The 27,758-nt window shown below is 45.5% G+C and overlaps 1 protein-coding gene across 1 annotated transcript; it reads right to left on the reverse strand.

Moving 5' to 3' along the window:
* Window positions 1-15,857: 15,857 nt before the first annotated feature.
* On the reverse strand, window positions 15,858-24,134 carry SIVA1 (SIVA1 apoptosis inducing factor). Its single transcript, XM_077464504.1, has 4 exons — window positions 23,943-24,134; window positions 22,279-22,440; window positions 17,627-17,783; window positions 15,858-16,039 (listed from the first exon to the last, which is right to left on the reverse strand). The coding sequence occupies exons 1-4, from the start codon at window positions 24,058-24,060 to the stop codon at window positions 15,982-15,984; spliced, it is 495 nt and encodes a 164-aa protein (XP_077320630.1). The 5' UTR covers window positions 24,061-24,134; the 3' UTR covers window positions 15,858-15,981.
* Between the last annotated feature and the right edge of the window lie 3,624 nt (window positions 24,135-27,758).

The following is a 27,758-nucleotide window of genomic DNA, read 5'->3' on the forward strand; positions in this document are numbered from 1 at the left end:
ATAAACAATTGTAAATAAATAAAAATATATATAAATATAAATATAATAAATAAAGTGATGGATTACAAAAATATATATATATTAAATAAATAAATACAGTGATTAATTCATTATAAATAAATTGATGAAATCCCAGTGACAAATTGATTAAATAAGTGAAAATATATAAAAAGTATAAAAACAAAAAAAAATGTGCATAAATAAGTGAACCAATAAACCCACAACCAATGAAAAAAAGTCCAAGCAAAGTCCTTGCAGTGAAAAGGGTATCTCTTTAAGAGGATGCCAATCAATCATGCGGTCCACCTTCACCAAGCCAAAAACCGTGAATCATCAGTAAGAACGCACACTTACCAGATTGGGGGTGTAAATGCTCACTAAATATATAAGGTCACCCGAACTGCACCAATCCTGACTGAAGCTAATTGCAGAGCTTATTCTGGAGGGATCACGGAGATTTTCATATAGACAGGTACTGGTTTAAATGATGACTCGAAAAACACAAATGAAAAGGCCTCCCATAGCGTAAAACGGGCAGACAATTTTATTTAAATAAACAAAAATATACTGCCAAACATATCAATAAAACAGCATAAATGCCGGCCGGCATGCGAGCGCCCGTTCGCTCAGAAGGTCAACGTAATTGCGTCAGCACGTCTAGACCACCCGACGCACATTTTGTCATACGGTGACGTCGTCTGGGGTGTGGGCGACACGCTGACGCATCACGTTTAAATAGAAACAATAATAAAACCAAGCCTCGTTATAGGTAAAAAAATGGAAGTGTTACAGCATTTACAACCAAGCCTCGATCTGAGTTGGAAGGAACAACAGGAAGTAACCATGGCAAACACAGCTGAACGCAGATGTCATATTAAGAAAGGGCACAGCTAATGGCAAAAACTAGGTTTGCATTAGCAATCGGACCTATTTGACAAAAATATGTATACAGAATGTATATGAAAATTAATAATAACAACAAAAAATTAATAATAATAACAAAAAACCCAGAGAATAATATTAACAAACAAATGTGGAGAGGCACAGCCTGATCACTCTCAATTCGAGCAGATTGATCGGCAACTTGGATTCTTCCGTTGACCAGAGGCCCTGAGCCGACTGAACCCCCATCACTCCACCCCAGCCGGATAGACAGGCGTCCGTTGTGATCACTGTCCACTTCAGAGGTAGGAACGATTTTCTGGACTGAATCACCGGGGACCTCAACCACCAGATCAGCGAGTCTCTGACTGACTGGCTCACCTGGATCTGTTGATCCAGGGACAACGGAGATTTGTCCCATTTTGTCAAAATCTCCTTCTTCAGGACTCTGGTGTGGAACTGGGCATAAGGTACTGCCTCGAAGGAGGCTACCATGAGTCCCAGTACTCGCATGCAAAAGCGAAGCGACGACCACTTGCGGTTCATAAGCAGTTTTACCACGGATCTGAGAGTCTGCAGTTTGTCTGAAGGGAGAAACACTCTCGCTTCCATGGAGTCCAGCAGCAAGCCTAGGTACTCCAGATACTGGGTCGGTACAATCACCGACTTATTTAGGTTCAACAGCCACCCAAATTCTTGCAGGGTCTGCATGGTGATTGCCACATCCTCCTCTAATTCTGAGGCGGAAGATGCCCTCAGGAGGAGATCGTCTAGGTATCCCACGATCGCAATCCCACATTGCCGTAGCAACGCCAAAATTGGAGCCAATACTTTGGTAAAGACTCGGGGGGGCTGATGCCAGACCAAAAGGAAGAGCCACAAACTGGTAGTGGGCTTCCCCGCCTGCAAACCGCAGACATTTTTGATGCCGAAGGCATATGGGTATGTGCAGGCACGCATCCTGGATGTCTAAGGACACCAAGGAGTCCCCTTGATGGAGTGCAGCGACTACTGAGTGAGCCGATTCCATTCTGAACCTCTGCATTTTTACAAAGTGATTGAGGGCTTTTAGGTCCAAGATTGGACATACCCCTTCCTTCTTGGGAACCACAAACAGATTTGAGTAGAATCCCTGGAAGCGTTCCGATTCCGGAACCGGTACAACCACCCCGCGATTCAGCAGGTCTCTTACTGCCCCCAAGAGGGCCTCCTGGCGAGCCGGGGATACAGGTATGCTGGAGGGGAAGAATCTATTTGGCGGCCAAGAGAGAAACTATCTTGTAGCCTGTGGAAATCAGATTGCAGACCCATTGGTCGGATAACCGAGAGGACCACCGGGCTGCAAACTCCCGAAGGTGACCCCCCAACCGAGACATGGGTGGGGGCAAACCTTCATGCGGTAGCACTTTTATTCGCAGGCTTGCGGTTCGGGCTGGGGACGTTTCGTTGAAGCTTGGGGCGGATGAAAAAGCAGTTTGTGAGTGGAATAAGAGGGCCCTTGCCTACGGCGTGTCTCCTTAGCCTTCCTGGCCTGTGGGAGTAGGGTACTCTTACCAGCGGTGGCATTTTTAATGTCATCCAAGGAGGCTCCAAAGAGCCGGTCGCCAAGGTAGGGAAGATCTGTCAGGGCTTTTTTGGATGTCTGTTCAGCGGACCAGCATTTTAGCCAAATCAGGCACCTCAGCACCACAGCTGACACTGCAGCCCTGGATAACAAAGGGAGAGTATCCAGGGCCACGTCACAGACCTACTTAAGGCCTTGCACTAGTTGGTCTGCTAGTTCCACGCAGACAGGAGAAGCCTGTTGCTCTCCCAATTCGTGGTGCAAAAGTTTTCCCCACTCAGTCAGTGTCTGCGACACAAGTGCGGATGCCAGTATTGGTCGCACGGCTGACCCCACAACCGTAAACAAGGAAGGAGCCACTGCCTCGGCCTTCCTGTCCGTGGGATCCTTGAATGCAGGAGTCCCCTCAACTGGAATTGTGGTTACTTTATTTAACCTGGATACTGGGCGGTCCACGACCAGAGGAGCCGACCATTTTTTGAGAAGGCTCTCCTCAAAAGGTTAATGCACCGCCATGTATTTGGGGACCGAAAAGGTCCGTTGCGGGCGACCCCATTCCTTGTAAATGAACTTGTCAAAATAAGTCAGATACAAGAACACCTTAGGTGAACGTGCTGGCTTGCGGTACCCAAAAGAGACTGGTACATCAGCAGAGAGATCCGCTGGCTCCTGATTCTTCAGTATATCACACACAGCAAGAAAACTGTGATAAAAAGGAAAAATATTGCGCTAACCAAAAACAGGTGAAAATAATCAGCTACATACGAATATGACCAAATTCATATACAAACAGAAAACTATAATGAAGCGCTAAAAATGTGGTGTAGAAAAAAGTGAAATATATAACACTGAAAAGAAAAGTCCAAATCGTGAGTAAATTAGTCCTTAGAGTCCACGTAGGACACAAAATGTGGTGTTTCACACGGTGTATGAACCAAAAAGTAATCCCGGAGACATCTCACATTAGTGACATCTAGGTAGGTAAAAAAGATGGGTACTCTTACCGGAATCACTGGACCTGTGTATGTACACTAGGTCATCCATGCGTGTATAGATCGATGAATCCCCGCAAGTCTATCCACCATTGAAAGGGCTGTAGGTCCTCTGGTCGATGAAGGAGTGGTCTGCACCGTCCACGAGGTTCCAATTCATCAAGGATCCAGACGAGATGGAAAGGAAGGAAAGACTTTTTGGTAATGAACGGGCCAAACTCGTAAGGGGGATCACATATGAGACAAAAAAGAAAAACAGCTTCCCATAGTGTAGAAGAAAATATAAAGGTAGCTGTTTATTGGCATAAAATCAGTGTATATAAATAAAAAAGTTTAGATAAAAACGTGATCACATAATGAAAAAAGGCAATACAGGGAACATAACCTCACCCTACGCGTTTCGTCCCATAGGACTTCAACAGGGGCATCTAACTGTTCCCCTGTATTGCACATAAATATATAAATAACTAAAAAGGGTATAACACCAATTACAAGTCGGATTATACAATCAATAATAACAAGTTCCCTGATAGGGCAGCATTACTCACATGGTATAACCGTGTCAGCCCATACCCACGGAGAACCAATCAACACTCGTAACAAGACCCCCCAAAAAGCATAGTTTAGACCTCTAGCCTATAATGGAGATTAGGAGACCATAGTCCACACATAAAAAGCCCACGAAAAATGGGCAAAAAGCCAGCGAAAACGGGTTGAATGGTTGAATAAAAAAAAACTCCTTAGTAATATACACAGGGGCTGCAGTGTTTAAGAGCAGCTACAACACTTGCCCCTCCTGATGGCTCACTCTGACCAGCCACATTACTCTCAGGGGAGGATTCCATCTTTACTGGGATGGATCTGGGCTTTCGTGTGAGTTGTAAAAGTCGTTCTATAGCCTTTTTGAGGTGTTTTTACCCCCCTTCTGAGCATAGCCTGATGCACAAAGCAGAGGTACTATCAGAAGGAATGCATCCACTGCTTGAGCATTAGTCCAGCTCTGTCACTGTTATTAATGCTCAGACTGATGCAGTAGGAAATGCCTGTGTCAAACTCATGCAAAACATCTGTTTTAACTTTGCTATTGTGTCCCTCCGCAGCTTGCAACAATACACGGTGCCTTTAAAAAAAAAATTAAGCAGAAATGGCGAGGGGGGGTCTGGAAGCCACTGAGCTGCGTGTCTTTTTTTTTTTTCTTCAAATCTTGCAGCGCTCTTTCCCCGCAAAAGAGGGGGGGAAGAAAACCAGCACAGGGTGGCGCCTGGTGGGGAGAAAGAACACCCCCCCCCCCCCGACTTACTGGAGGAAGAAGCAACTGCAGCTTTCAAGACACAGCGTGGGTTCTCTGAGAATCATGAGATGGTGAGTGCTCAATACAGCCCCCAGTGGTAACACATAGGCATGACAGCATTTACTAAATTAAAAGGAGACGGTCATAATAAAATTTAAAAAATTTCTTAGAAAACTTCTTACCTTTCCCACCGCAGGGTTTTCCGTGGTAAACCAACAGACCCAATCTTCACCCTTCACGGTGGGTTCCGTTAAACCTTCAAGAGGAGGGGATTGAGGAAACCCACAATCCTGGACCTGTAATAGCACCACGGCCAGCAAAAACTTTATGGCCTTAATGCCAAAAAGTACTGGATCTCGGGGTCCAGCTCTCTAAAAGAGAAGTGTTACAGGCAAGACCTAGTTTCTTTGGATACGAGGCCCTGGTACCATTCAATTTAGTGCAAAAAGACCCTTTGAATTGATCGGGCTGCATGGCTAGCCCCAGCAAGGATTGCTCTAGTGGAGCACAGCACATCTTTACTCGTGACCAACACCTTAGACACTAGCGAAAAAACTGAGGTACTCCCACCAGAGGGAATGGTTATATAGGGAGTGCACTTTTTAATTTAGGGCGTGCTGGTGTCAATCACCTGAAAGTGGCCTATAACCCATTAGTAACTACTATGGCTCTGTGTCCTGTGATGTACAATAAGAAATAAAAACCCCAGAGGTGTTCAAATACCACCAAAAGAAAGCTCTATTTGTGGGAAAAAAAAAAAGATAAAAACGTAGTTTGGGTAGTGTTATATGTCCGTGCAATTGTCATTCAAGGCACTGAAAGCTGAAATTGGTCTGGGCAGGAAGGTGTATGAGTCCTGTATTGAAGTGGCTAAAGAAAAAAATGGGAGGGGGTGAACCTGGTAAAGGACATACACCTCCCCAACCACAACTTTATGACCAGACAGGTTAAGCGAACATTGATTGCCTCCTTAAAAAGGACACAAAAATTAGTCCGATTGTTTTGTATGGGGTGCGCAGCCACCAACCAGTCAGGATCTGTGGCTACATTGGCACATGAGCCTCAGAACTGGACCATGGAGTAATAGAAGGTGGTGGCCTGCTCTGATGAATCACGTTTTCTTTTACATCATATGGATGGCTGGATGTGAACATTACTTACCTGGATACACTATGGGAAGAAGGCTAGCCGGTTGAGGCAGTGTGATGCGCTTTAGGCAATGTTCTACTGGGAAATCTTCAGTCCTGCCAGTCGTGTGGATGTTACACTACCTACTAAACATCGTTGATGATGAAGTACACCCCTTCACGGAAGTATTCCCAGATGGCAATAGCCTCTTTCAGCAGGAGAATACATCATACTACACTGCAAAATCGTTTAAGAATTGAGGAATAAGCGTTCAAGGCATTTATTGGCCTCCAAATCTCAATCCAATGGAGCATCTGTTGGATGTTCTGTAAAAATAGGATTTTTTGTACTCGCCGTAAAATCCTTTTCTCTGTAATTCACAGACTGACACAGCTCCTCTCTTAGGGTTGTTACGCCACCTTTAGGAGAAGACTAGGCATAACATGTTATGAAAAACACAGAACTTTTAGTTCCGCCCATGGGGCAGTCCCTTAGGTAACAACCCCCCAGCCTGCCATGCAGCCTCAGTACGTCAACAAGCAGTATAACGTAAAGAAAAATAGGTGCTGTGTCAGTCGGTGAATTACAGAGAAAAGGATTTTAGGGTGACACTACCGTCAAACCGCACCAAAACTGCGGTAACAAATGCAACAGTGCATTAACTTAAAAGGTACTGGGTTTTTATCCAAAAAACAGGAAAAAATTATATGTGCAATTGCAACTATACAGCTGCCTGCAAAACCTTGTGGCCAAAACAGGCATCAGCCAATTCACTGACATCTACCTTGTAGAATTTGGTAAAGGTGTGAACAGACAACCAGGTCGCCGCTTTACACACTTGAGAGACAGACGCTTGATGTCGGAAGGCCCAAGACGTTCCGATTGCCCTTGTGGAGTGGGCCGTGACCGGAAAGGTGGGTACCTGCTCCTTCAAGGATTAGGCTTGTACTACAATCAATCTGATCCACCTGGAAATGGTGGCCGACGAGACCGCCATGCCTTTCCTCGGATCAGCCACCAAAACAAACAGGGAGTCTGACTTCCGGAAGGGAGCCGTGGCAGACAAATACACCCTCAGAACCCGAACCACGTCCAGGGAATGGAGGGCCACCTCCTTAGGATGTGTTGGCTTAGAACACAGAGATGGTAACATAATGTCTTCATTGATGTGAAACGCAGAGACCACCTTCGGCAGAAAAGAAGGTTGCGGACACAACTCTGCCTTATCTTTGTGGATAACCAGGTAGGGCGACTTACAGAACAAGGCCGCCAGTTCCAAAACCCCCCTGGCCGATGCAATGGCCACTAGAAATACCACTTTCTGGGAAAGAGTCAACAGAGGGATCTCTCTGATGTTTTCAAATGGCGGGTTTTGCAGTGCCGATAAAACCAGATTCAGATCCCACGGGGGTAATGGTGGATGCACCGGAGAAACTACATGTAGCACCCCTTGAACAAAAGTGCTCACTAGAGAATAAGATGCCAGGGGTCGCTGAAAAAAAGACAGCCAAAGCTGATATTTGTCCTATGATGGTGCTCAAAGCCAACTTCTGGTCTACTCCTTGCTGAAGAAACAGCAGGACCCTGGATATAGAAACGGAGCGTGGATGCCATCCTTTCTCCTCACACATGGAGATGTAGGCCTTCCAGGTACGATGATATATCTTGCGGGAAGAAGATTTCCGTGCTCTCAGCATAGTCCGAAAGACTCTGGCTCCTCTACACCTGGCTCTCAATAGCCATGCCGTTAAAACCAGCGATAGTAAAGGAGGATGGAGAATCGGACCTTGAGACAGGTGGTCATCAGTCGCCAGGGAGCATCTGCCACCAGGCGTACTAGGTCTGCATTCCAGGGACGCTGAAGCCAATCTGGGGCAATCAGTATTACTGGGATCCCCTCGGCCTCCACTCTGTGAAGCAGACGCAGTAACAGTTTCAGTGGAGGAAAGGCATAGATCAGCTGGTACTGATCCCACGGGGGCACCAGCGCGTCTGACGCGTCTGCCCACGGATCTCTTCTCCTGGACACGAATTTCGGCACCTTCCGATTGAGACGGGAGGCCAGAAGATCCACATCTGGTGTGCCCCACCGGAGGCACAGTAGCCTGAACACCTCCGGATGCAAAGCCCATTCTCCTGGGTCCAGCATCTGGCGATTCAGATAGTCCACTTGCCAGTTCTCCACTCCCAGGTCTGCATGGTGATCGCCAAATCCTCCTCTAACTCTCAGGTGGAAGATGCTCTCAGGAGGAGATCGTCTATTTATCCCACAATCGCGATCCCGCGTTGCCGCAGCAACGCCAAAACAGGAGCCAATACCTTGGTAATGACTCGGGGGGCTGATGCCAAACCAAAGGGGAGAGCCACAAACTGGTAGTGGGCTTCCCCCGACTGCAAATCGCAGAAACTTCTGATGCCGAAGGCATATGGGTATGTACAGGCATGCATCCTGGATGTCTAAGGATCCCAGGGAGTCCCCTTGATGGAGTGCAGCGACTACTGAGAGAACTGATTCCATTCTGAACCTCTGTACTTTCACAAAGTAATTGAGGGCTTTTAGATCCAAGATTGTAATCCTCAAGAATGAAGGGGTACGTCCAAACAGGTTTGAGTAGAACCCCTGGAAATGTTCCAAGTCCGGAATGGGTACTATCACCCCACGACTCAGCAGGTCCCTTACCGCCCCCCAAAAGGGTCTCCCAGCGAGCCAGAACTATGGTTATGCTGGAGGGGAAGAATCTGTTTTGTGGCCAAGAGAGGAACTCCATCTTGTAGCCTGAGGAAATCAGATCACAAACCCACTGGTCGGACAGTCGAGAGGTGCAACGGGCTGCAAACTCCCGAAGGCGACCCCCCACCTGAGTTGCGGGTGGGGGCAAACCTTCATGCGGTAACATTTTTGATTTCATGCTTGCGGTTCCAGGGACACTTTGGTCCTTCATCAGTCATCCTGTCGGGCTGGGGACACTTGGTCGAAGCCCCGGGTGGATGAAAAAGCCGTTTGTGAGTGGAAAGAGAGGGCCCTTGCCTACGGCGTGGCTCCTTAGCCTTCCTGGCCTGTGGGAGTAGAGTACTCTTACCACCTGTGGCATTTTTAGAGGCTCCAAAGAGCCAGTCGCCAAGGAAGGGAAGATCCGTCAGGGCTTTTTTGGATGCCTGGTCAGCATTTTAACCAAATCAGGCGCCTCTGCTGACACTGAAGCCCTGGATAACAGAGGGAGAGTATCCAGGTCCGCGTCACAAACATACTTAAGGCCTTGCACTAGTTGGTCTGCTAGTTCCACGCAGACAGGAGAAGCCTGTTCTCCCAATTCACGGTGCAACACTTTTGCCCACTCAGTTCGTGCCTGCGACACAAGTGCGGATGCCAGTACTGGTCGCATGGTTGACCCCACAACCGTAAACAGGGAACGATCCACTGCCTCGGCCTTCCTCTCCATGGGTTCCTTAAATGCAGGAGTCCCCTCTGCAGGGATAGTGGTTACTTTGTTTATTCTGGATACTGGGGGGTCCACGACCGGAGGAGCCGACCATTTCTTAAGGCGGCTCTCCTCAAAGGGGTAGCACACCGCGGTAGCACACCGCCATATACTTAGGGACCGAAAAGGTCTGTTGCCGTCGGCCCCATTCCTTGTAGTGAAAAAGAAGGGGCGGGTTGACATGGACTACTCCAAATAGATTACCATGCAACACCAGTGGTAATTGAGGACTGTCTTGACACCCAGAAATTAGAAAAATAGGTTAAAAAGAATTACATAAATTTTATTCAAGGAAATTTATTTGTTAAGAAAATTATTGATGAACAATTATACAAGTTTATACCATCTTAGCATAAACAATATAACAATAAAGTAGTGCCCTGCCCCCCATTCGTGGGAGCCAGAAATACAGAGGCTTATGCCCAAGTTGGTGGTGTCCTCTACCACCGCTGTGATAAGTGCTCCAACAAGCGCTTTGTCGCGCACGGACCCAGACAGGGACTCATCCTCACTGTCCTGGTCAGCGTCATCTGAAACGACAGAACAGGGGTCACCAGCCTCAGCAGTGCCCAAGTCTGCGTCAGAGCTCTCCCCAGAGGACGGGGGGCAGGGGTTGCTTTTTAGCACCGCCTCCATTTTGGCAATGAAAGAATCGAGAACCGCTGACAAAGCGTCCAGAGGCACTGCACAATCTGCAGGTGAACACAACTGCCTGGATTTCGGGGGAAGAAACACCAGTTTCTGAAGCCATGCTGTCCCTACCCTGTCTGACACCCGATGGGGATTTAAGACAGTGATGGTCCCACCCTTCTAACTGCTGCTGGCTGAGGGGCTCTTTCCCGCAGGACTCACCACCCCGACTGGTTCTACGCTGTCCAGCTAGTAGTGCCTGTGTTCCTTGTCAGCTCACAGGTGCATAGGAGATCACACTGTGTCATCTTATGGCGCTGAAACCAATCTACAACGTGTTTAGGCTCCAATAAAATGGCCACCGAGTGTCCAGTATAAAGGACATAAACACAGGGAAAATGGCCACCAGCTACAGGAGAGCATGGTGCCCCTTGCCTTCACCTAACATGGCCGCTGAACACTTGAGGGACAGTGACAGAGAATGGCGGTGAACAGCGCTGCAGCAATCACAGACACAGCCTCACCAGACACTCCCCAGGGATAGAACAACACATCAGAGCACAGCCAGCGCTGTTCCCCCCCCCCCAGGTGAGAGCCCCTGCACATGAAACACACATCGCTCAGCAGCCACATACAGCATCCCCCACAGGGAGATGGGGGAGGGAAAATAGGGACAGGGAGAAAATAGAGGGAGGTGAGGGACCCCCGAATCAACCTGCCAGGGAATGTTGAGCTGCTCAGCCCCACTCAGGCAGGGAGAGCTGTACTTGCCAGTTCTGCAGAGCTGGGAGACATTCCATCACAGATCCACTCTCCGATCAGTACGGGGTGGGGGCTGGCCACGGCACACTGACGCAGACATCAGTAGCCCGATCATATGTGCGCCCCGGAGCATTAAGCTCACCAACCACCTCTGGAGCGGAGGTATGTTTTGGTCGACCCAGCGTGTAGCACTGGTCTGCACACGCTCGCCGGCCAGGCTGGGGAGACTACAAGGATAAGAGTATCCAGCCTGTCACCCAGCAGGCTGTTGATTAGATCACAGGATCTTTAGTCTTGTGCAAAAAGCAAAGCTTCTGCAGAAAAAAAACACGGACCGATGGGTCCGCAGGGTTCCTAGGTCCTTCTTCACTATGCAAAATAAAACTGAGGCTGCATGGCAGGCTGGGGGTTTGTTACCCAATGGACCACCCCCTTGGGTGGAACTAAAAATTCTGCGTTTTTCATAACATGTTATGCCTAGTCTTCTCCTAAAGGTGGCGTAACAACCCAATGGCTAAGAAAGGAGCTGTGTCAGTCGGTGAATTACAGAGAAAACTAATTTGATCCAAGGAGGCTACACCTCAAAACTTATAGAACCGCTACCAAATATCACAGCATACCTTCAGAGGTCTAGTGGAATCCATGTCTTGATGGATTATTATAAAAGTCACCTACTCACTAGGTGGGTGGTCATAAAACCGACTGGTATATATATTTTTTTTTTCTTTGAAGGGAAGGCTATAATCTTTTATACACATTTGTGTCTGTCACAGTTTTTCCCTTTCTAACAGTCTAATACCTGAGTACTGGATTGCAGTAAATTAATAATAAAAAAAAAAAACACAACACCTTTAGAAAAAATAAATCTATAAAGCTTGCCACACTTTAACGGTGCTGGAGGCGGTCGGCATAGTAGCGGGAGTGGTCCGTGCTGAGGGGGAGGCCACTCATTCTTGGCCACCCCCTTGGAATCGCTCCAGACCAACGAAACACTTCCTCTGCTGCTGTAATGTAAACAGCAGTAGAGGAAGTGATGTCATTTATCTCCATGGGAGCCGTAACAAAAAGGCTCCACAAGAAGAGGACACCCAAAGTGAGTAGCACAACACTACAAATACAGTAGAACACCCCAGGCACACATTTCACCCCCCTGTCACCCCCGTCACAGCGTCACCAACAGCAGCGTTTTGTTTTACACCGTTTACTGCATGGGTGCATTGTGACTGTAATAACTGTTAGGGCAGTTAGATTTAGCCCCCTTTAGGTCTAGGAACCCCCCCCCCCCTTATAAAGGTTTAACCCCGTCGCCAGTGTCACTAAAATTGTTTTTGTGATTGCTGCATTAGTGTCACAGGTGACGCTAGTTAGGCAGGTAGGTATTTAGGTTAGTCGCAGCTTTTTATAGCGTCAGGGACCCCCATATACTACCTAATAAAGGTTTTAACTCCCTGATTGCCCCTAGTTAACCCCCTTTCACCAATGATCACCGTATAACTGTTACTGGTGACGCTGGTCAATTTGTTTTTTTATAGTTTCAGGGAACCCGCCGTTAATTACCCAATAAAGGTTTAACCCCCTGATCACCCGACGAGCGATATAAGTTAGGTTTTAGGGTCAGATAGGGTCTGCATCGCCCCAGGCTAGTGCCAGTCCCGCTAACACCCATGCACGTAGCATACACCCTCCTTAGTGGTATAGTATCTGAACAGGTCGATATCTGATCAGATCTATACTAGCATCCCCAGCAGTTTAGGGTTCCTGAAAAATGCAGTGTTAGCAGGATCAGCCCAGATACCTGCTAGCACCTGCGTTTAGCCCCTCCTCTCAGCTCACCCAAGTGCAGTATCGATCGATCACTGTCACTTACAAAACACTAAACGCATAACTGCAGCGTTCGCAGTCGTGCCTGATCCCTGCGATCGCCAACAGTTTTTTGGGTAGCGTTTTGATACAGTAGCCGACAGCCTAGGAGCTTTTTTTTTTACCCGTGAGTCTCACTAGCGTACCACTAAATTTAGAGCCCAAAATGGCAAACTGAAGGTACACTAGTGAAGAGGCCTACACGTTTCTGAGCATGACAGATAGTGAAGAGAAATTCACTCATCGGTCAGATTCAGGCTCAAAATACAATCCTGTAGAGGAAAGCGGCTCCATGACAGATAACTTCTTCTGTTGATGTGCAAGATCCACAGGTCCCTCGTATGGAGCAGAGCAGTACTAGCGCCACTCATCCTTCTGGTCAACTGGCACGCACCGGTGGCCTAGTACACCCTGGTCGTAGTCAAACCAGCACTGCAGTAGCACGTGGCGAGTCCTATAAGTGCAGTTCAAGCTGGTCAGATGGCAAGCACAAGTAGTGTCCCGCTGCCACCAAGAAGACGAACACAGGCCCGTCATCCCCATAGTGCCCTTCCTGCTGCCTTCGCCAATCCCGATTGGGAACTCACCACTTCTGCAGCACCCGTACTTACCCCATTCACTGACCAACCCGGCATTCAGGTGGAAACAGTTGATTTTATATCACTTGATTTTTATTCGCCGTTTTTCACCGAAAATCTCGATAGATCTATTCTGGACCAAAGCAATTTGTACGCTGGTCAACATAGCGCCAGTATTCCCCAGTCCTTCCTTGCCAGAGATTGGAAACCAATTACGGTTTCCGAATTTAAGATCTTTCTGGGCCTTTCCCTCAACATGGGCATAACCAAAAAGTGAGTTGCGGTCATATTGGTCCACTGACAATTCATCATAAGTCAGTGTTCTCTGCCTCCATGACCAGGGCACGATACAAGCAGATTTTGCGGTTCATGCATTTCAATGACAATGAACTCAGTCGTCCTCATGGAGACCCTGGATACGATCGGCTCTACAAAATTCAGCCTCTCGTAAACCACTTCAACCAATGTTTTGCAGACTTGTTTACTCCCCATCAAGTTGTCTGCGTTGATGAGTCCCTGATTAAGTTTTCTGGCCGCTTGTCATTCAAATAGTACCTTCCCAGCAAGCGTTCCAGATACAGGGTCAAGGTGTACAAGCTCTGACAGGACCACAGGCTATACATGTAGTTTTATGGTTTAAGAGGGCAAAGATAGCCACGTAGAGTCGACAAACTGCCCTGACTACATAGGAAGCGCTGGCAAGATTGTGTGGATCTTGGTGTCACCCTTATTCTGAAAGGGGTACCACTTGTACGTGGACAATTATTACACAAGCGTGCAACTGTTTAGTCATTTGTTTGATCAGCAGATTGGAGCATGTGGCACCGATCGACCTAATTGCTGGGGCTTTCCCCAACTTGTAGATTTCCATCTTAGGCTGGGGAGAGAGCCTGCCTGCAGTGTAATAACTTGCTCACTATGAAGTGGAGGGATAAGAATGCACACATGACAGTCCAAATTACTACGGCAACTGGTGTTGAGGAGAAACCCCTCTGTGTCCACGAATATAACCAAAATATGGGAGGGGTGGATCTCAAGGACCAGTTGTTGGCGCCGTACCTAGTTGCTCGTAAGGCCAGACGCTGGTTCAAAAAAAAAAAAAAAAAAAAGTCTGTTTATTTCAATTGGCTTGAACGCTAATGTGCTAAACAGAGCTTCAGGACAGACTGGATACTTCCTTAAATGCCAGGAAGAGATAGTCAGAGCCCTTCTGTACTGAGACGGTTGCTCCACCTCACCTTCCCCAACCAAAATGGAGCAAGCTGGCTGCATGAGAGGCATTTTCCTTATGTCCTCCCGATTACCCCTACCCAAAGAAGATGTTGTGTCTGCAGCAAGCACGGATATAGGCGTGATACCCGTTATTGTCCCCGCTGTCCTAACAACCCTGGTCTTTGCATTGGTGAATGTTTTGAACGCTACCATTCACTAGTTTAGTATTAGCATAGGGTACAGCATTGCATAGACTGGGCAAATGTTCACAGGGTCTCCCAAGCTGCCATCGCATTTTGAGAGACCCAAACTGCTGGAACAGTTACAACAGTTCCGTTAGAACTGTTAAAGTTACAAAATATTATATATATATATATATATATATATATATATATATATATATATATATATATATATACATACACATACACACACACACATATATATATATATATATATATATATATATATATATATATATATATATATATATATATATATATATATATATATATATATATATATATATATATATATATATATAAAAAAAAGTTGTAGTTTTCTTGTTCTCTCTATTGTTCTACTTTTTTTACTGTAGTCTATTGTGCAATGTTTTATCATGTTTGCTTTTCAGGTATGCAATTTTTATACTTTACTGTTTACAGTGTTTTATTGTTAACCATTTTTTTGTTTTCAGGTACGCCATTCAGCTGATTTATCTTGACAGCAACAGCGTTTGCTCCCACGATACATAAAGCCGTGACTCCAACACAACCCTTCTTGATCAAAGGAAATTTTCAGACAGTGTATGTGGTTTTCATTCAGAAACTACATTAGTGTTAAACACAAGTGAAAATTTCAAACATTCTTTCCAGTCGGCAAACGTACAAAGATTTTTCCCATACGAAAATGGATCCACATGGCCAGCATAAGGCTTGGTACATACCTATGCAGTTTGCTTTTGATCTGTTTCTGCAGTGCTTTTAGCACATGTGATTTTGCTGCAATTAGCTTTTTGCATTTTTTTTTGGGCCAATTTGTTGGGCAGATTAAACAAAAAAAAAATAAAATAAAAATTCCTGCAAAAATACATTACATGCTCTTCTGCAGCTTCTGCACTGAAGTATATTCAACCACAAAAGCAGTTTTGCAAAAAAATAAAAAAAAAGTCCAAGATATAACATAATGGGGGGACTCACTTCATAGAAAAAACCTACTGTAAGGGGTTCATTTTTTACTGTAGAACTGAAAGTAATATTTACAGTAGTGATTTGCCCTTTGTACTATAAAGGGCTAATTTTAGTTTTTTTAAACCCCTTATGGTACTGGCTGATTAATCAATGAAATTAGTGATAGATTGTTTCAGCCCTAATCTTTAGCACCTGTAAAGCACCTCAGTGTGAAAGTAGGCTAATGAGTAGAAGACAGGGCTTGTGTTATAGAAGAACGCATCATCAAGTTTACACTGCCACTCAGTGGTCAAAGGTTTTTTTTACAAACTTTATTTCTCAATTTTACATATAAAAATCAATATAAACATTCTAATTTACATATTTGCAGGAGATAAAACAGGCAACATGTTAGGTACAATCAAACCCCTGCTTTACATTTCAAACACAGAACATGATGTGCAGTAAACTTGCTCACCGACTTCATTCTCTCTGGAATGAGGAAAGAAAGATTTTAGATAAAGACAGTCAGTCATGCATGAGCGCTCTGCAGTGCACAATATCCAAATATATCAAGTCACAGATTAGATCCGTTATGGATTTATTTTGCACCATTACTGTGAAAATAACCCCCCCCCCCCCCCACAGATTACACAAAATGTACTAAAACATCCAAAGAATCTGCATTGCAGCTATTTCCAGGTTTGACAAAATACAAAGTATCTGTCTGGTGTGCTGGCAGGGACCTTGTTGAGGAGCGTACAGGAGGTTGTCAGCCTGCTGCTTTTCCTTTGCTGGCTAATTACAGCCTGAATCTTCCTTCACAGCCAGTGTTTGTTTATTCAACTACAACTCAGGAATGGCAGCAGGCAGATGTGTGAGTACATCTGCATGCACAGTGAAGGGAAGACTTTGAGGATGTACTTATGTCAAGAAGGGCAGCAAAGAAGCCACTTCTCTCCATGAAGAATAAAAAAAACAAACACACACAACACATGCACCTATTTTTGTAGTTGGAATATTAGATTACTGCTGCCCCTGGTACACACAATTCAAGACACAAAGCACAGGATTTGGGATTTCATTTATGCAGCAGACTGATAACCTCAGTCTCCCAAGGTGTTCCTCGCAGGTCTAGTGACTGACCAGGAGCTCACATTCTGCTTTACATTCTAATAGCTGGCCTGTTTCTCAGAAGTGTATTCTCATAATCTTTCAAATGAGAAGCCCAAACCTATCCCCCCCCCCCCCCCCCCCAAAAAATAAAAAAAAAGTGCATTTATTTTTCCTGCAGGAGCCTGGAGAGCACTGCACTCCTGATCAGTGGCCCAGGGGTGCAATGTCAGGCTTCTGCAGAAGAGTCCTGCAGCTTTCAGAGCATGCCTGCCTACTGACTGAAAGCTGCAGGGCTTGTGAATGAACTACAAAGGATGCTTATCAGTGCCCTCACAGTTAATGCAGAGCTACAGGCAGTCAGCCACAGTGGATGATGGTAGTTGTAGTCAATTTCACAGGAAACTGAATGAATCAGCTGTGTGGGTGGAGCCCTGCATGGACACACTACATTTGAATTGCGACAGTGGGTGCAGGGAGAAGATCCCCTTCTTAAATGTCACACCATTGAGGATGAATTGGGTAAACTAGCTTCAGGAGCTGAATGAAGCATGTTCCATCCTAAAAATGGTTAGAACATGCAACATGTTCCAAAAGGTGAACTTCCACTTTTAACTGGGGGTTTAAAGCCAGTTCTTTCTACAAATTGGCTGTAAGCCCCCAGAACAAATATTGTCAGAACAGGTCATTAACAGTATTATGTTCCAGTTCACACTGGTGCAACATGCATTCTGACTGGGGAGCACATCAAGTCGTGCCCATCCAGTGCAAGGGAACTTGAGCAGCTCAGACTTAGAAAAGAGGTTCCTGCACTACTTTTGGGCCGACTGCAGTATGGGTTGCATTGACTTGTCAAATATTCTGATATACGAGTGGTGCTGAAAGTCACTGGGATGTCAGTGTGAAAGTCCACTGTCAGCACAGGTTTAAACCACACACACAAAAGGTTAAGGGACAGATACTTACACAATTATTGTGCAGAAGGCGCAAACTACTGCTGAACAGCAACAGCAAGATTTACTGCAATGTTTGCAACTGTACCGTTCACACAGTCTGCAGGTTTCTTTGTCCCAGACGGATCGCACACAGGATGAGCAAGCCTTGGATGCTTCAGTGGGCACTGCTGCTTGGAAGAGAAAGATATCTCTGCAGTGCTTAAACATGCTTTTATAAGAAAAAAAAATGCAATATTTACAGATCAATACACCACCCCCCCCCCCCCCCCCCCATGATTGGCTGTCAAAGGGTCAGAAAACTGCCGATTGAAAGAAGCAAAATCGGAAACTTTCCAGTGTCCGCTGTTCACTGTGCCGGAGCGCAGCTCTGTTGGGAGAGGCCGCTTATTTGCATGCGCTCGGTGCCAACAGGTTAAAGACACTTAAATCCAGTTACTGCATAGTGAATATTTACCATAGGAAGGAATTCTTCAATACTTATACATTTTTTTAAGCTTCTCCATGAAAGCGTATCAGGTGTACAGTTAGCTGTACTGCAAAAAGTAATCTCTCCCCTCCATCCTAAGCACAACCAGCCAGGTTCACTCACTCTGCCTGCACACATGAATGCTCTATCTTTAGTAGGTGGTCACATTACATGACAACCTTCCTGACAGATCCATTCTTTACCCTTGCAATGGGAGGCTCTACTACACAATAAGAATTAAATAGTAATTTTGAAAGCTGAAATCCAATTTTCCAGTGCCAAGAATAGAGAGCAACTCAGAGCAGGATGAGACAGTATATTACTGGATTTTAACCACTTCAATACCGGGCACTTAAACACCTTCCTGCCCAGACCAATTTTGAGCTTTCAGCGCTGTCGCACTTTGAATGACAATTGCGCGGTCATGCTACACTGTACCCAAATGAAATTTGTATCTTTTTCACACAAATAGAGCTTTCTTTTGGTGGTATTTGATCACCTCTACGGTTTTTATTTTTTGCTAAACAAAAAAAAATACAGAAAATTTTGAAAATAATGTTTTTTTTGTTTCAGTTTCAAAACTTTGCAAATAAGTAAGTTTTCTCCTTCACTGATGGGCACTGATGGGGTTACACTGATGGGCAATGATAAGGTGGCACTGATGGGCACCGATGAGGTGGCACCAATGAAGTGGCACTGATGAGGTGGCATTGATGGACACCGATATGTGGCACTGATGGGCGACACGGATGGGCACTGATAGGTGGCACAAATTGGCATGGATAAGTGGCACAGGTGGGCATGGGTAGGCGGCACAGATGGGAACTGATAGGCGGCATTGTATTATAATATATTGCACTAATGGATGGCAATTAGTGCCAATCAGTGATGCCCATTGTGGGCACTGATTGGCATCCATTGTGGCACCGACTAGAATCCCTGGTGGTCTAGGGTGGCATACCTTGTCCTTGGCATCCCTGGTGGTCTGGTGGTGTCCCTGGTGGTCCAGTGTGGGCTTCTTCGGGGGGGGGGGGGGGGGGGTTGTGCTGATAATCGATCAGCACAGACCCCCCCCTGTCAGAGGAGCAGCCGATCGGCTTTTCCTCACTCGCCTCTGTCAGACGCGAGTAGAGGAGAGCCGATAACCGGCTTTTCCTATTTACACTGATCAGCCGTGATTGGACACGGCTGATCACGTGGTAAAGAGTCTCCGTCGGAGACTCTTTACCGAGATCGTAGTTGCCGGGTGTCAGACTGACACCCCGCAACAACAATCGCCGCGATACACGCCCCCCGGGGCGCGCAGCGGCTCATAATCCTGATCACTTCATATGACGTCCGGTCAGGATTATGAAACCACTTTGCCGCCGTCCATTTGCTATAGGGCGGGCGGCAAGTGGTTAAACAGTATAGGCACTTTGACAGTGGAAAACAGAACTGCAAACCCCATGTTACCAACAGTCCCCTGAAATATATAATTCCCAGCAAATTTAAAGCCTTAGTGGACCTCCCGTTTTAATCAGTTAAAATGTATCACAGGAGCATCCAAGCAAAATGGCTTCAAGACTTAGTTAAATTTTCCCCTTTCTGAAGCCCAAGAAGCAGGGACTTTGCTAGGTCTACAAAAGATCTGGGGCTAAAGCCCATAGCAGCATAGTAAAGAAAGTCATACGCTTGGGCGGGCATCCAAGTTTATATCCCCAGAGAGCCCCCCCCCCCCCCCATAAGGGTCCACAGACAGCCTCCCCCTGTAGAGACTGGAGGCTATGGGCCCCAGATTTGGGGCTATAGCCCCAAAAGCCAACCCCTAGCGACGTCACTGCCAAGAAGAAAATCATGCCCCCTGCCAGCATGCTGTATAGGTACATGTGAGGAAGCCAGGATCTTAGGGCAAAGATCTGACAACCCCTAGCAAGTCAGATCTATAGCTCTACAAATCAGCACATCTCATGCTCCTTGTTGATTAGATAACTCTAGCTTTGACACTGAAGTGGGTGTGCCGGTGTTTTGTGGAGAAATGCCGCTGCTCCCCCCCCCCCCTCCCAAAACAAAGGGCCCTATGCAACAGCACATTTTACCATCAGCTGTTGTGCTATCTTGCCATCACAACAGCCGACAGAAAATTATATAGCTTTTGCAGTACTGGCCATCTAATTCCATCCATAATGTCTAGAAAACCGCCTATCATGGACACAAACTCACCATGGGAGCACGGGCACAATCTGACAGAAAAATAAAGTGGCCGGCTATTGTGCGCTTGCGCCGTCTCAACAGCTGATGAAAATCATCTATTGTGCTGTTACCCATGGTGCATGCGCCCTTCGCACTTAGAACACGGACCTCTGCAGAGAGACCACTGTTTCACAGAGCAAGGAACCCAACCCCAGCAGCATACTGGCAGGGGACATTGTGGTGGGGGGGGGGGGGCGCAGCACGTGGAGTAAAAATAAACTGGCTTCAGGTTGGCCCCTTTCACAGGTATGGCCATGGGAAAAAAAAAAGTGCTTATACTGTTCATAATCCAGTAATACACTTTATCATCTTGCTCTGCACATGCCGTTACTCAAATTTTTAGGCACTGCCAAGTTTGTAGAGGTCAATCTGCTGATAGCCTTAAAGTGGAGTTAAAGCCCTCCTATACTTTACAGCCAAGGAAGCTTCTGTTTGAGCTGCAACTGCCATGGTGCTGCATATGCGATTAGTTATGACACCAGCCATTTGATAGTTTGACAGTTTGGTAAAGGACACATGCAAATGTGACAGTGTGCAATACCGGCATTCCAGGAATGTAATGCTTTTTTTAGAAACAATGGGTTTAGTTTTAGGATTTACTGCTGTTCAGGGGGCCTGGGCTTCAGCAAAATGGCAGCATCCAGCAAGAAGAAACAGAAGCAATGCTGGGAGGCAATTTACTACACACACTTTGTTAAACATGGAAAGCATGTTCCTTGCAAAAAAAAAATAAAAAATTTACCAAGTTGTCATAGGTAAAGTTTTGCTTTACGTTGACAGAATATGGATCTTCACACCAACACTCCTATCAACTTTGACCAGCCCCCAGTGGCTGCCTGAGGACTTTTACCTTTCAAGAGTCACCAACAGATTTTACATGCGATTATTGCTAGTGACTGTTATCGCCTCTAGCAATAATCACTGTCGTCCCAGCTGGGGAGGGATGCCCCTGTCAGCACTGACGAGGAATCAAGCAAAAGTGCTCCAGTTTTAGTAAATGTCCTCCCCCTATATATTATTTTGGAATAGGATACGATGGCACTTTGGCAGAGAAAAAAAAAAAAAAAGTTAAAACCTGGAAGCTGATTGGTTTCTATGCACAGCTGTGCCAGATTTCTCACTCTCCACCTTTAGTAAATAAACCCCTATGTATCAACTCTGTTATGGTCCTTTCAAATGGGCAGACTCCACTTTGATCCCTGCTGAGCAGGTGGATGACAGGTCTGTCCCCACTCACTGTGCTGAGACGGACCTGTCAGATTCCAGCTCCGACAGGAGGACCCGATCATAAAGCCTGTGTGAAAGGACCCCTTTTTTTTGTTAAACACATCTAAACCACAGCATATGCTGCAGAGGTCCATGGTGTTAAGACACTGGAGTGTCATGAAGAGTTTATATTTAGGAAGTTTCTGGAGAGGTTTTATCCACAAACTTGTACAAAGTATGAAATATATTATTTCAGCATAGTAAGCATTTCCAAATTGTTCACTGATAAAAACAAACCAAAGTGCAGCTTTCCTCCTGCACTTGACCCAGTGTAAGAATGACAATTGTTGCATTGATCATATATAACAGGAAGAGTCCAAATTCTGTTAAGTGCACTCTTTCTTGGGGAGGGGGGAGTAAAGGGACAGAGGTGGTTTATCTTTTCACCTGGACCTTGCAATAAATCCCTTTAGAGCAAGTCCCAAAATATTCCATTCTTTGGAAAGTGACACAGAAGGCCAAGAGGTCCTACATGATGGCTCCTTGATAACATACCTTATCTTCTGATCAGTCTCAAGAAAGTGTTTATGCAGTGCAGTATACAAGTGTGACTGGCTGCTTGCACTCATACATAGCACATCCATCCAAGTGATCACACCAGTCTTATAACCGCGCATCCATCAATATATTTCAGTTGATGGAACACAGGCGCAATCACTTCAATTGCAATGCCACACAACGTTCCCAGTGATCCTTACATGTATGAGAGGCTCTGTGCAGCTTTCCGTCTTGTCCAATTGTAGTTTGTCCGGTCAGCAGCTCAGGAGCAGGAATAGCCATCTCCACATTATTCTTGTTTTGGTTTGACTGGTTCCCCAGAATCGCTTTTGCACCACTGAACAAGAGCTTCTTTGTTTTCTCTAAGAAAAAATAAAAAACACCACTCAATACCATATCTTGCAAGTTCCAGTTTGTGATAGACTACTCTAAATAACAGATGTCTATATTCTCTGAAGGAATGATAAATGGCAAGTAGCAGCCACATTCACTTAAAGTGGTTCCAAAGTCTTCAGGATTTTTTTTTACCTTCATTTAATCTCTGCATTAAAAAGGTAAAAAAAAAAAAAAAAAAAAACACACTGCACGTTTCCCATCCCCACCCAACACTTACCTTAGGCTGAGTTCACACTTATGCAAATTAGTTGCAGATTTCACCACATCCAATGAGATTGTGACCGGCTCCATAGAGTCAGTTCACATTTCCAGAGCAGCTGTGGAGCGAATTGCACCAAGGTCTTGTGCATCTTTGGTTCAGTTTCAGGCAAAAATCTGGGTCCGATTCATCCCTGAAACAGAACAGCAATGCACCAGTCTGCTGCATGCGAGCCTCATCAGCATAAGTGTGAACACAGCGCTGTGTAGCTCTTCCCTCTCTCCCTTCCTGGTCTCGCAAGCTTTGCCAAGGACCGCAGGGGCCATTGACTACTGATTCTAGCAGTCAAATCCAGTGACTAGAGACCTGGGGGCCACACATCCGCCCCCAAAGAGGCAGCTCGCTATGGATCGCCAGCAGGGGACCCCAGAAGAGAAAGTAAGAGGCGGCTGTGCAAGACCATTGCACAGAGCAGGTGTTTCATCAGAATGTGTAATGGAAGAGGCGTTCCGTTGCCTCCATCTTGCTACACCCCACACTTCTCCCTAGTAAAAGGCACATCTTGTTACACCCACTGGAGTTATGCACTTGACACTTGTTAACAGTAAAGTGAGTTTATACAGTGAAATAGAGTTCCAAGTACTGTATTTCACTATATAAACTCACTTTACTGTTAAAAATAAGTGTGAAATGCAAAACTCCAGTGGGTGTAACAAGATGTCACCGCCCCCCCTCCTCTCAGTGTATCCTTACAGTGGAGGAGTGCAGAGTGTAGCAAGATGGCAGTGACAAAACATCACTTCCATTACATGTTCTGATGGGCCTCCAAATCTGATGAAACACCAGCAAGTGTAAACTCATGGTTTTAACAAAGCACTCCATAAGAGGAGACCACCCCCACACACTCATTGGCTGTGCAAACAGCTTACTGTCAAAGGCTGCCACTGCGTGAGGAGTCCAGGGACAGAAAGGCTCTTGTGCACATTGCTGGATCAAGAGGGGGCTCAGGTGAGTATTAAAAGGAGCTGTAGCACACAGAATTTATTATTAATATTAGAGTGATACAGCAGCATTAGCACAGTGACGGGACCATGTGTTCAGCAGGGCTTGCTGGTGTGTCTGTGTACACGCTGGGGGTGTATGTGTATATATATATATATATATATATATATATATATATATATATATATATATATATATATATATATATATACACCGCCCGCCCCCCCCGGAGAACTACAACCCCTAGGCAGGCCTGCGCCCCCTCACCGAATATCTCCCTCTTCATGATCTCCCCGCACACGCCCTGGCTCAGCTCCTTCTGCCCGATGCGAGTCTTGACCTGCGGCGGGGCCAGGCTATCGAACGGATAGGACCGCTTCGGCATAATGACAAGACAGACCACCAGAGCACTCCGACAGGAACAGGAAGCGCGCCAAATCCGCTCAGCACACCACGCCTGCGCCTTCTCCAGGCCTATCAGAGGGCACGGCCGCCCGCCTCCACCAATCACGCGGCGCGACTGGACCAGCCCCTTAGAAAGGGATGGGCCCTCACGCCGGAGGGGCGGGGCTAGGAGTCACACACGTGTGCCGCCTGTGTTTACGTGTGGAGAGTTGAGGGGCTTCCTTCTTGAAGAAATGGCCCTGCGTTTGTGTACGATGCGTTGTTTTGCGTTTTCTTGCGGGCTACGTGTGAGGAGTGGAGGAGTTGGTACATGTCTGGTCATCTCTGACGCTCTCACCGGTATCATTCCTCTGATGAGGAGGAGGCCTGTGTCCGGGCTCACCCCCCAGTCATAGAAGGGGTATTGTATTATTGGCTACAGATTGGCAGCATTTGTGGGCACTGATGGGGATGCACTGATAACCAGCGTAGGTGCCCCCTGTGTGGATTTGCAAGTTATCAGCTCTCTCAGATGTCAGAACAGAAGAAAAAAAAACAATTTTAATAAAAAAAAATTTTAACCACTTCCGGACCACCGCACACCAATGTACGTCCCTATTTTGGGGACGGATATCGTTATGGCAGCAGCTAGCTGCTGCAACCCCGGTATCTCCATGTTCGGCTGGTGGTCCAGAACAAGATAAAAGTGGTCTCTTCAGCGGATTCGCTGCAAGATCACTTTTATCTATGGCGGGAGAAAGCCCCCTCCCTCCCGCCATTATCTGGTGCCCTACACTGCTTACCAGAGCCGTCGGCAGAGGCGATAGCGTCCTGTCTCCTGGGCTGACATTTAAATGTGCCCCGTCCCGCCGAGCTCCTCTGTAACGCAAAACATGCAACCGGTAGAATTTTTTAAATGTCGCCTATGGAGATTTTTAAGGGTAAAAGTTTGTCGCCATTCCACGAGCGAGCACAATTTTGAAGCGTAACACGTTGGATATCAATTTACTTGGCATAACATTATCTTTCACAATATAAAAAAAAAAATTGTATTTAAAAAAAAAAAAAAAAAGTGCACTTGTAAGACCGCTGCGCAAATACGGTGTGACAGAAAGTATTGTAACAACCGCCATTTTATTCTCTACGGTGTTAGAAAAAAAGTATGTGAATAAAATTAAATAAATAGATGCGGCGCTACCTAAAAATACATGAATAATAAAATAAAAAAATATAAAAATGTAATGTCCAAATAGGACTAAAGTGCAAATGGGATGCTATCCCACTACAATATAAATGGTGAAATTACGAATAAAACATATATTGTGCAATAAATATGAATCTACATAAATATTCCAAGTAAATAAAAATTCATAAATAAAGTGTGAAAATAAGTGAAAAAAATGTATATCAATCCAGTGGTTGTGTGCAAAAAAATTTTAAAAAAAGTCACGAGGTGTGACGCAACGCGTCAAGGAGGAGTTTGGTGTCGGACATACTACTTCCGGTTACGGCCGAAACCGGAAGTCCACGTCTGCTGTGTGTATTCCTGTGTTTTCTTTCATGTAAGTGCGGATATCTTTTTATAATAAATTGTTATTAGTTACTACACATGAAAGCCCCCTTTGTCTTCTTCCATTCCATACCTACTGGATATCTTGGAGCAATTGGGAGAATATTAACTGCTTATATACAGCGATATACAGTGATACACTAACAGCGGTAGAATACTGAGGCTGGATGGATAAAGAGTCAGCAGCATTTCTGATTACATACAGCGCCTATTTGCCATTTATTGGAGGTGAGAGGCTGGGGGAAATAGGTGGTGCACATAATAGGCACTGAAGTTTGCAGTGGATTGTCACCTCTGGAAATCACTTCTACATTTTCTGCATGGACTTTGTGTTTTTTACAAGTTTATAGTTATTTGTGCATGGTTTTGTGGACAATCACTTGCTAGTATTTAAATTTTTCTGCACACAACCACTGGATTGATATACATTTTTTTCACTTATTTTCACACTTTATTTATGAATTTTTATTTACTTGGAATATTTATGTAGATTCATATTTATTGCACAATATATGTTTTATTCGTAATTTCACCATTTATATTGTAGTGGGATAGCATCCCATTTGCACTTTAGTCCTATTTGGACATTACATTTTTATATTTTTTTATTTTATTATTCATGTATTTTTAGGTAGCGCCGCATCTATTTATTTAATTTTATTCACATACTTTTGGTGCTGAGATCACCGTTTTTTGCTGGCTGCTTCCTGTGTATGCAATTTTATTCATTTAGTCCTATAGTTAACTACTAGGTGGAGCGCATTAGTATTTCTTTATACATTAGAAAAAAAAGTATAATGTTTGGGGGTTCTAAGTAATTTTCTAGCAAAAACACTTTTAACTTATAAACACCACATCTAAAAAAGAGGCTCGGTCTTAAAGTGCCCTAATCCCCCCCCCCCCCAAACCTGTGCTGCAGCGCAAAGGTAAAACCACATGTGTAATCGGTGATTGCAGCACACATGTGAGATTTCACTGAGAACATCATCGTGAGAGCAGTAATTCTAGCTGCCACATTTTAACTGTAAACTGATAACTTGTTTAAATGTCAAATATGGATAATTTTTAGATACTGTAGTTTGTTGCCTTTTCACAGGCGTGCGCAATTTAAATCCTGACATGTTTGTTATCTATTTACTCTACACAACAATATATATTTTACCAAAAAAGTGGGAAATATATTGTGTTTGTGTGCAATAAAATGGATTAAAGTGTATTTATTTCTAAGACCCCTTTCACACCGGATCGCTTTGCAGGCACCACAGCACTAAAAATAGCGCCTGCAAAGTGCCCTGAAAGCGGTGCGCTTGCAGGACATAAAAAAAAAAAAACTCCAGCAAGCAGCATCTTTGGAGCGGAGAAGGAGTGGTGTATACACCGCTCCAGCCCATTAAAATGAATGGGGCAGCGTGGCTATACTGACGGCAAAGCGCCCCTGCAGCAGTGCTTTGCAGGTGGTTTTAACCCTTTTTTGGCCACTAGCGGGGGTTAAAACCGTCCTGCTAGCAGCCTAAAACGACGGTAAATCTGCGCTAAAAATAGCACCATTTTACCGCCAGTGCTCGCACCGCCACAGTGTGAAAGGGTCCTAAGAATTTTTGTTTGATGAACAGCTGTGCAAATATCGTGTGACATAAAAAATTGCAACCACCACCATTTTATTCTCCAGGGCCTCTGCTTTCAGAAAATATATCATGTTTTGGTTTTCTAAGTAATTTTTTAGTTAACCACTTAACAACCGGCTCATAGCCGAATGACGGCTACAGGGCGGTTGCCGTCATATGACGTCCCCCCAGAATTCCGCTCTCGTGCGCTCAAGAGCATCCGTGACCGCCGGGTCCACAGGAGCGATCACTTGTAAACAAACCGGCTTCATGTTAGGATGCTAGGTCCTCCCTCCCCTCTCTGTACCGATCGGTACAGTGAGAGGGGAGCGATCGGTGTCAGCAGCGCTGTAGGCTGGATCTGCAGTGCCCACAGTGCTGCTCACCGACAATTAACCCCTCAATCCCCTGCCAATACTCTGTAATACCCAGCAATGTCACTGTTGTGCCATATTTTCTCAAATCACCTTTCAGGACAACCCCCGGAGAGAGTGTAGCTCCACCTTCTTCTCAGGAAACACATGC

This window comes from Lithobates pipiens, unplaced genomic scaffold (assembly GCF_037356315.1).
Source record: "Lithobates pipiens isolate NorthernLeopardFrog02 unplaced genomic scaffold, aLitPip1_a1.2 Scaffold_30, whole genome shotgun sequence".
NCBI classification, from domain to species: Eukaryota; Metazoa; Chordata; class Amphibia; order Anura; family Ranidae; genus Lithobates; species Lithobates pipiens.

Bases quoted from the DNA above. Each gene is read 5' to 3' on its own strand.
- SIVA1 (XM_077464504.1), bottom strand. From the start codon at position 24,060: ATGCCGAAGCGGTCCTATCCGTTCGATAGCCTGGCCCCGCCGCAGGTC. The intron at 22,441-23,942 runs GTGAGGGGGCGC...ATTTTTTCTTAG, and splicing joins CATGAAGAGGGAGATATTCG to AGAAAACAAAGAAGCTCTTG. The intron at 17,784-22,278 runs GTAAGGATCACT...TCTTCCAAGCAG, and splicing joins GCACAGAGCCTCTCATACAT to CAGTGCCCACTGAAGCATCC.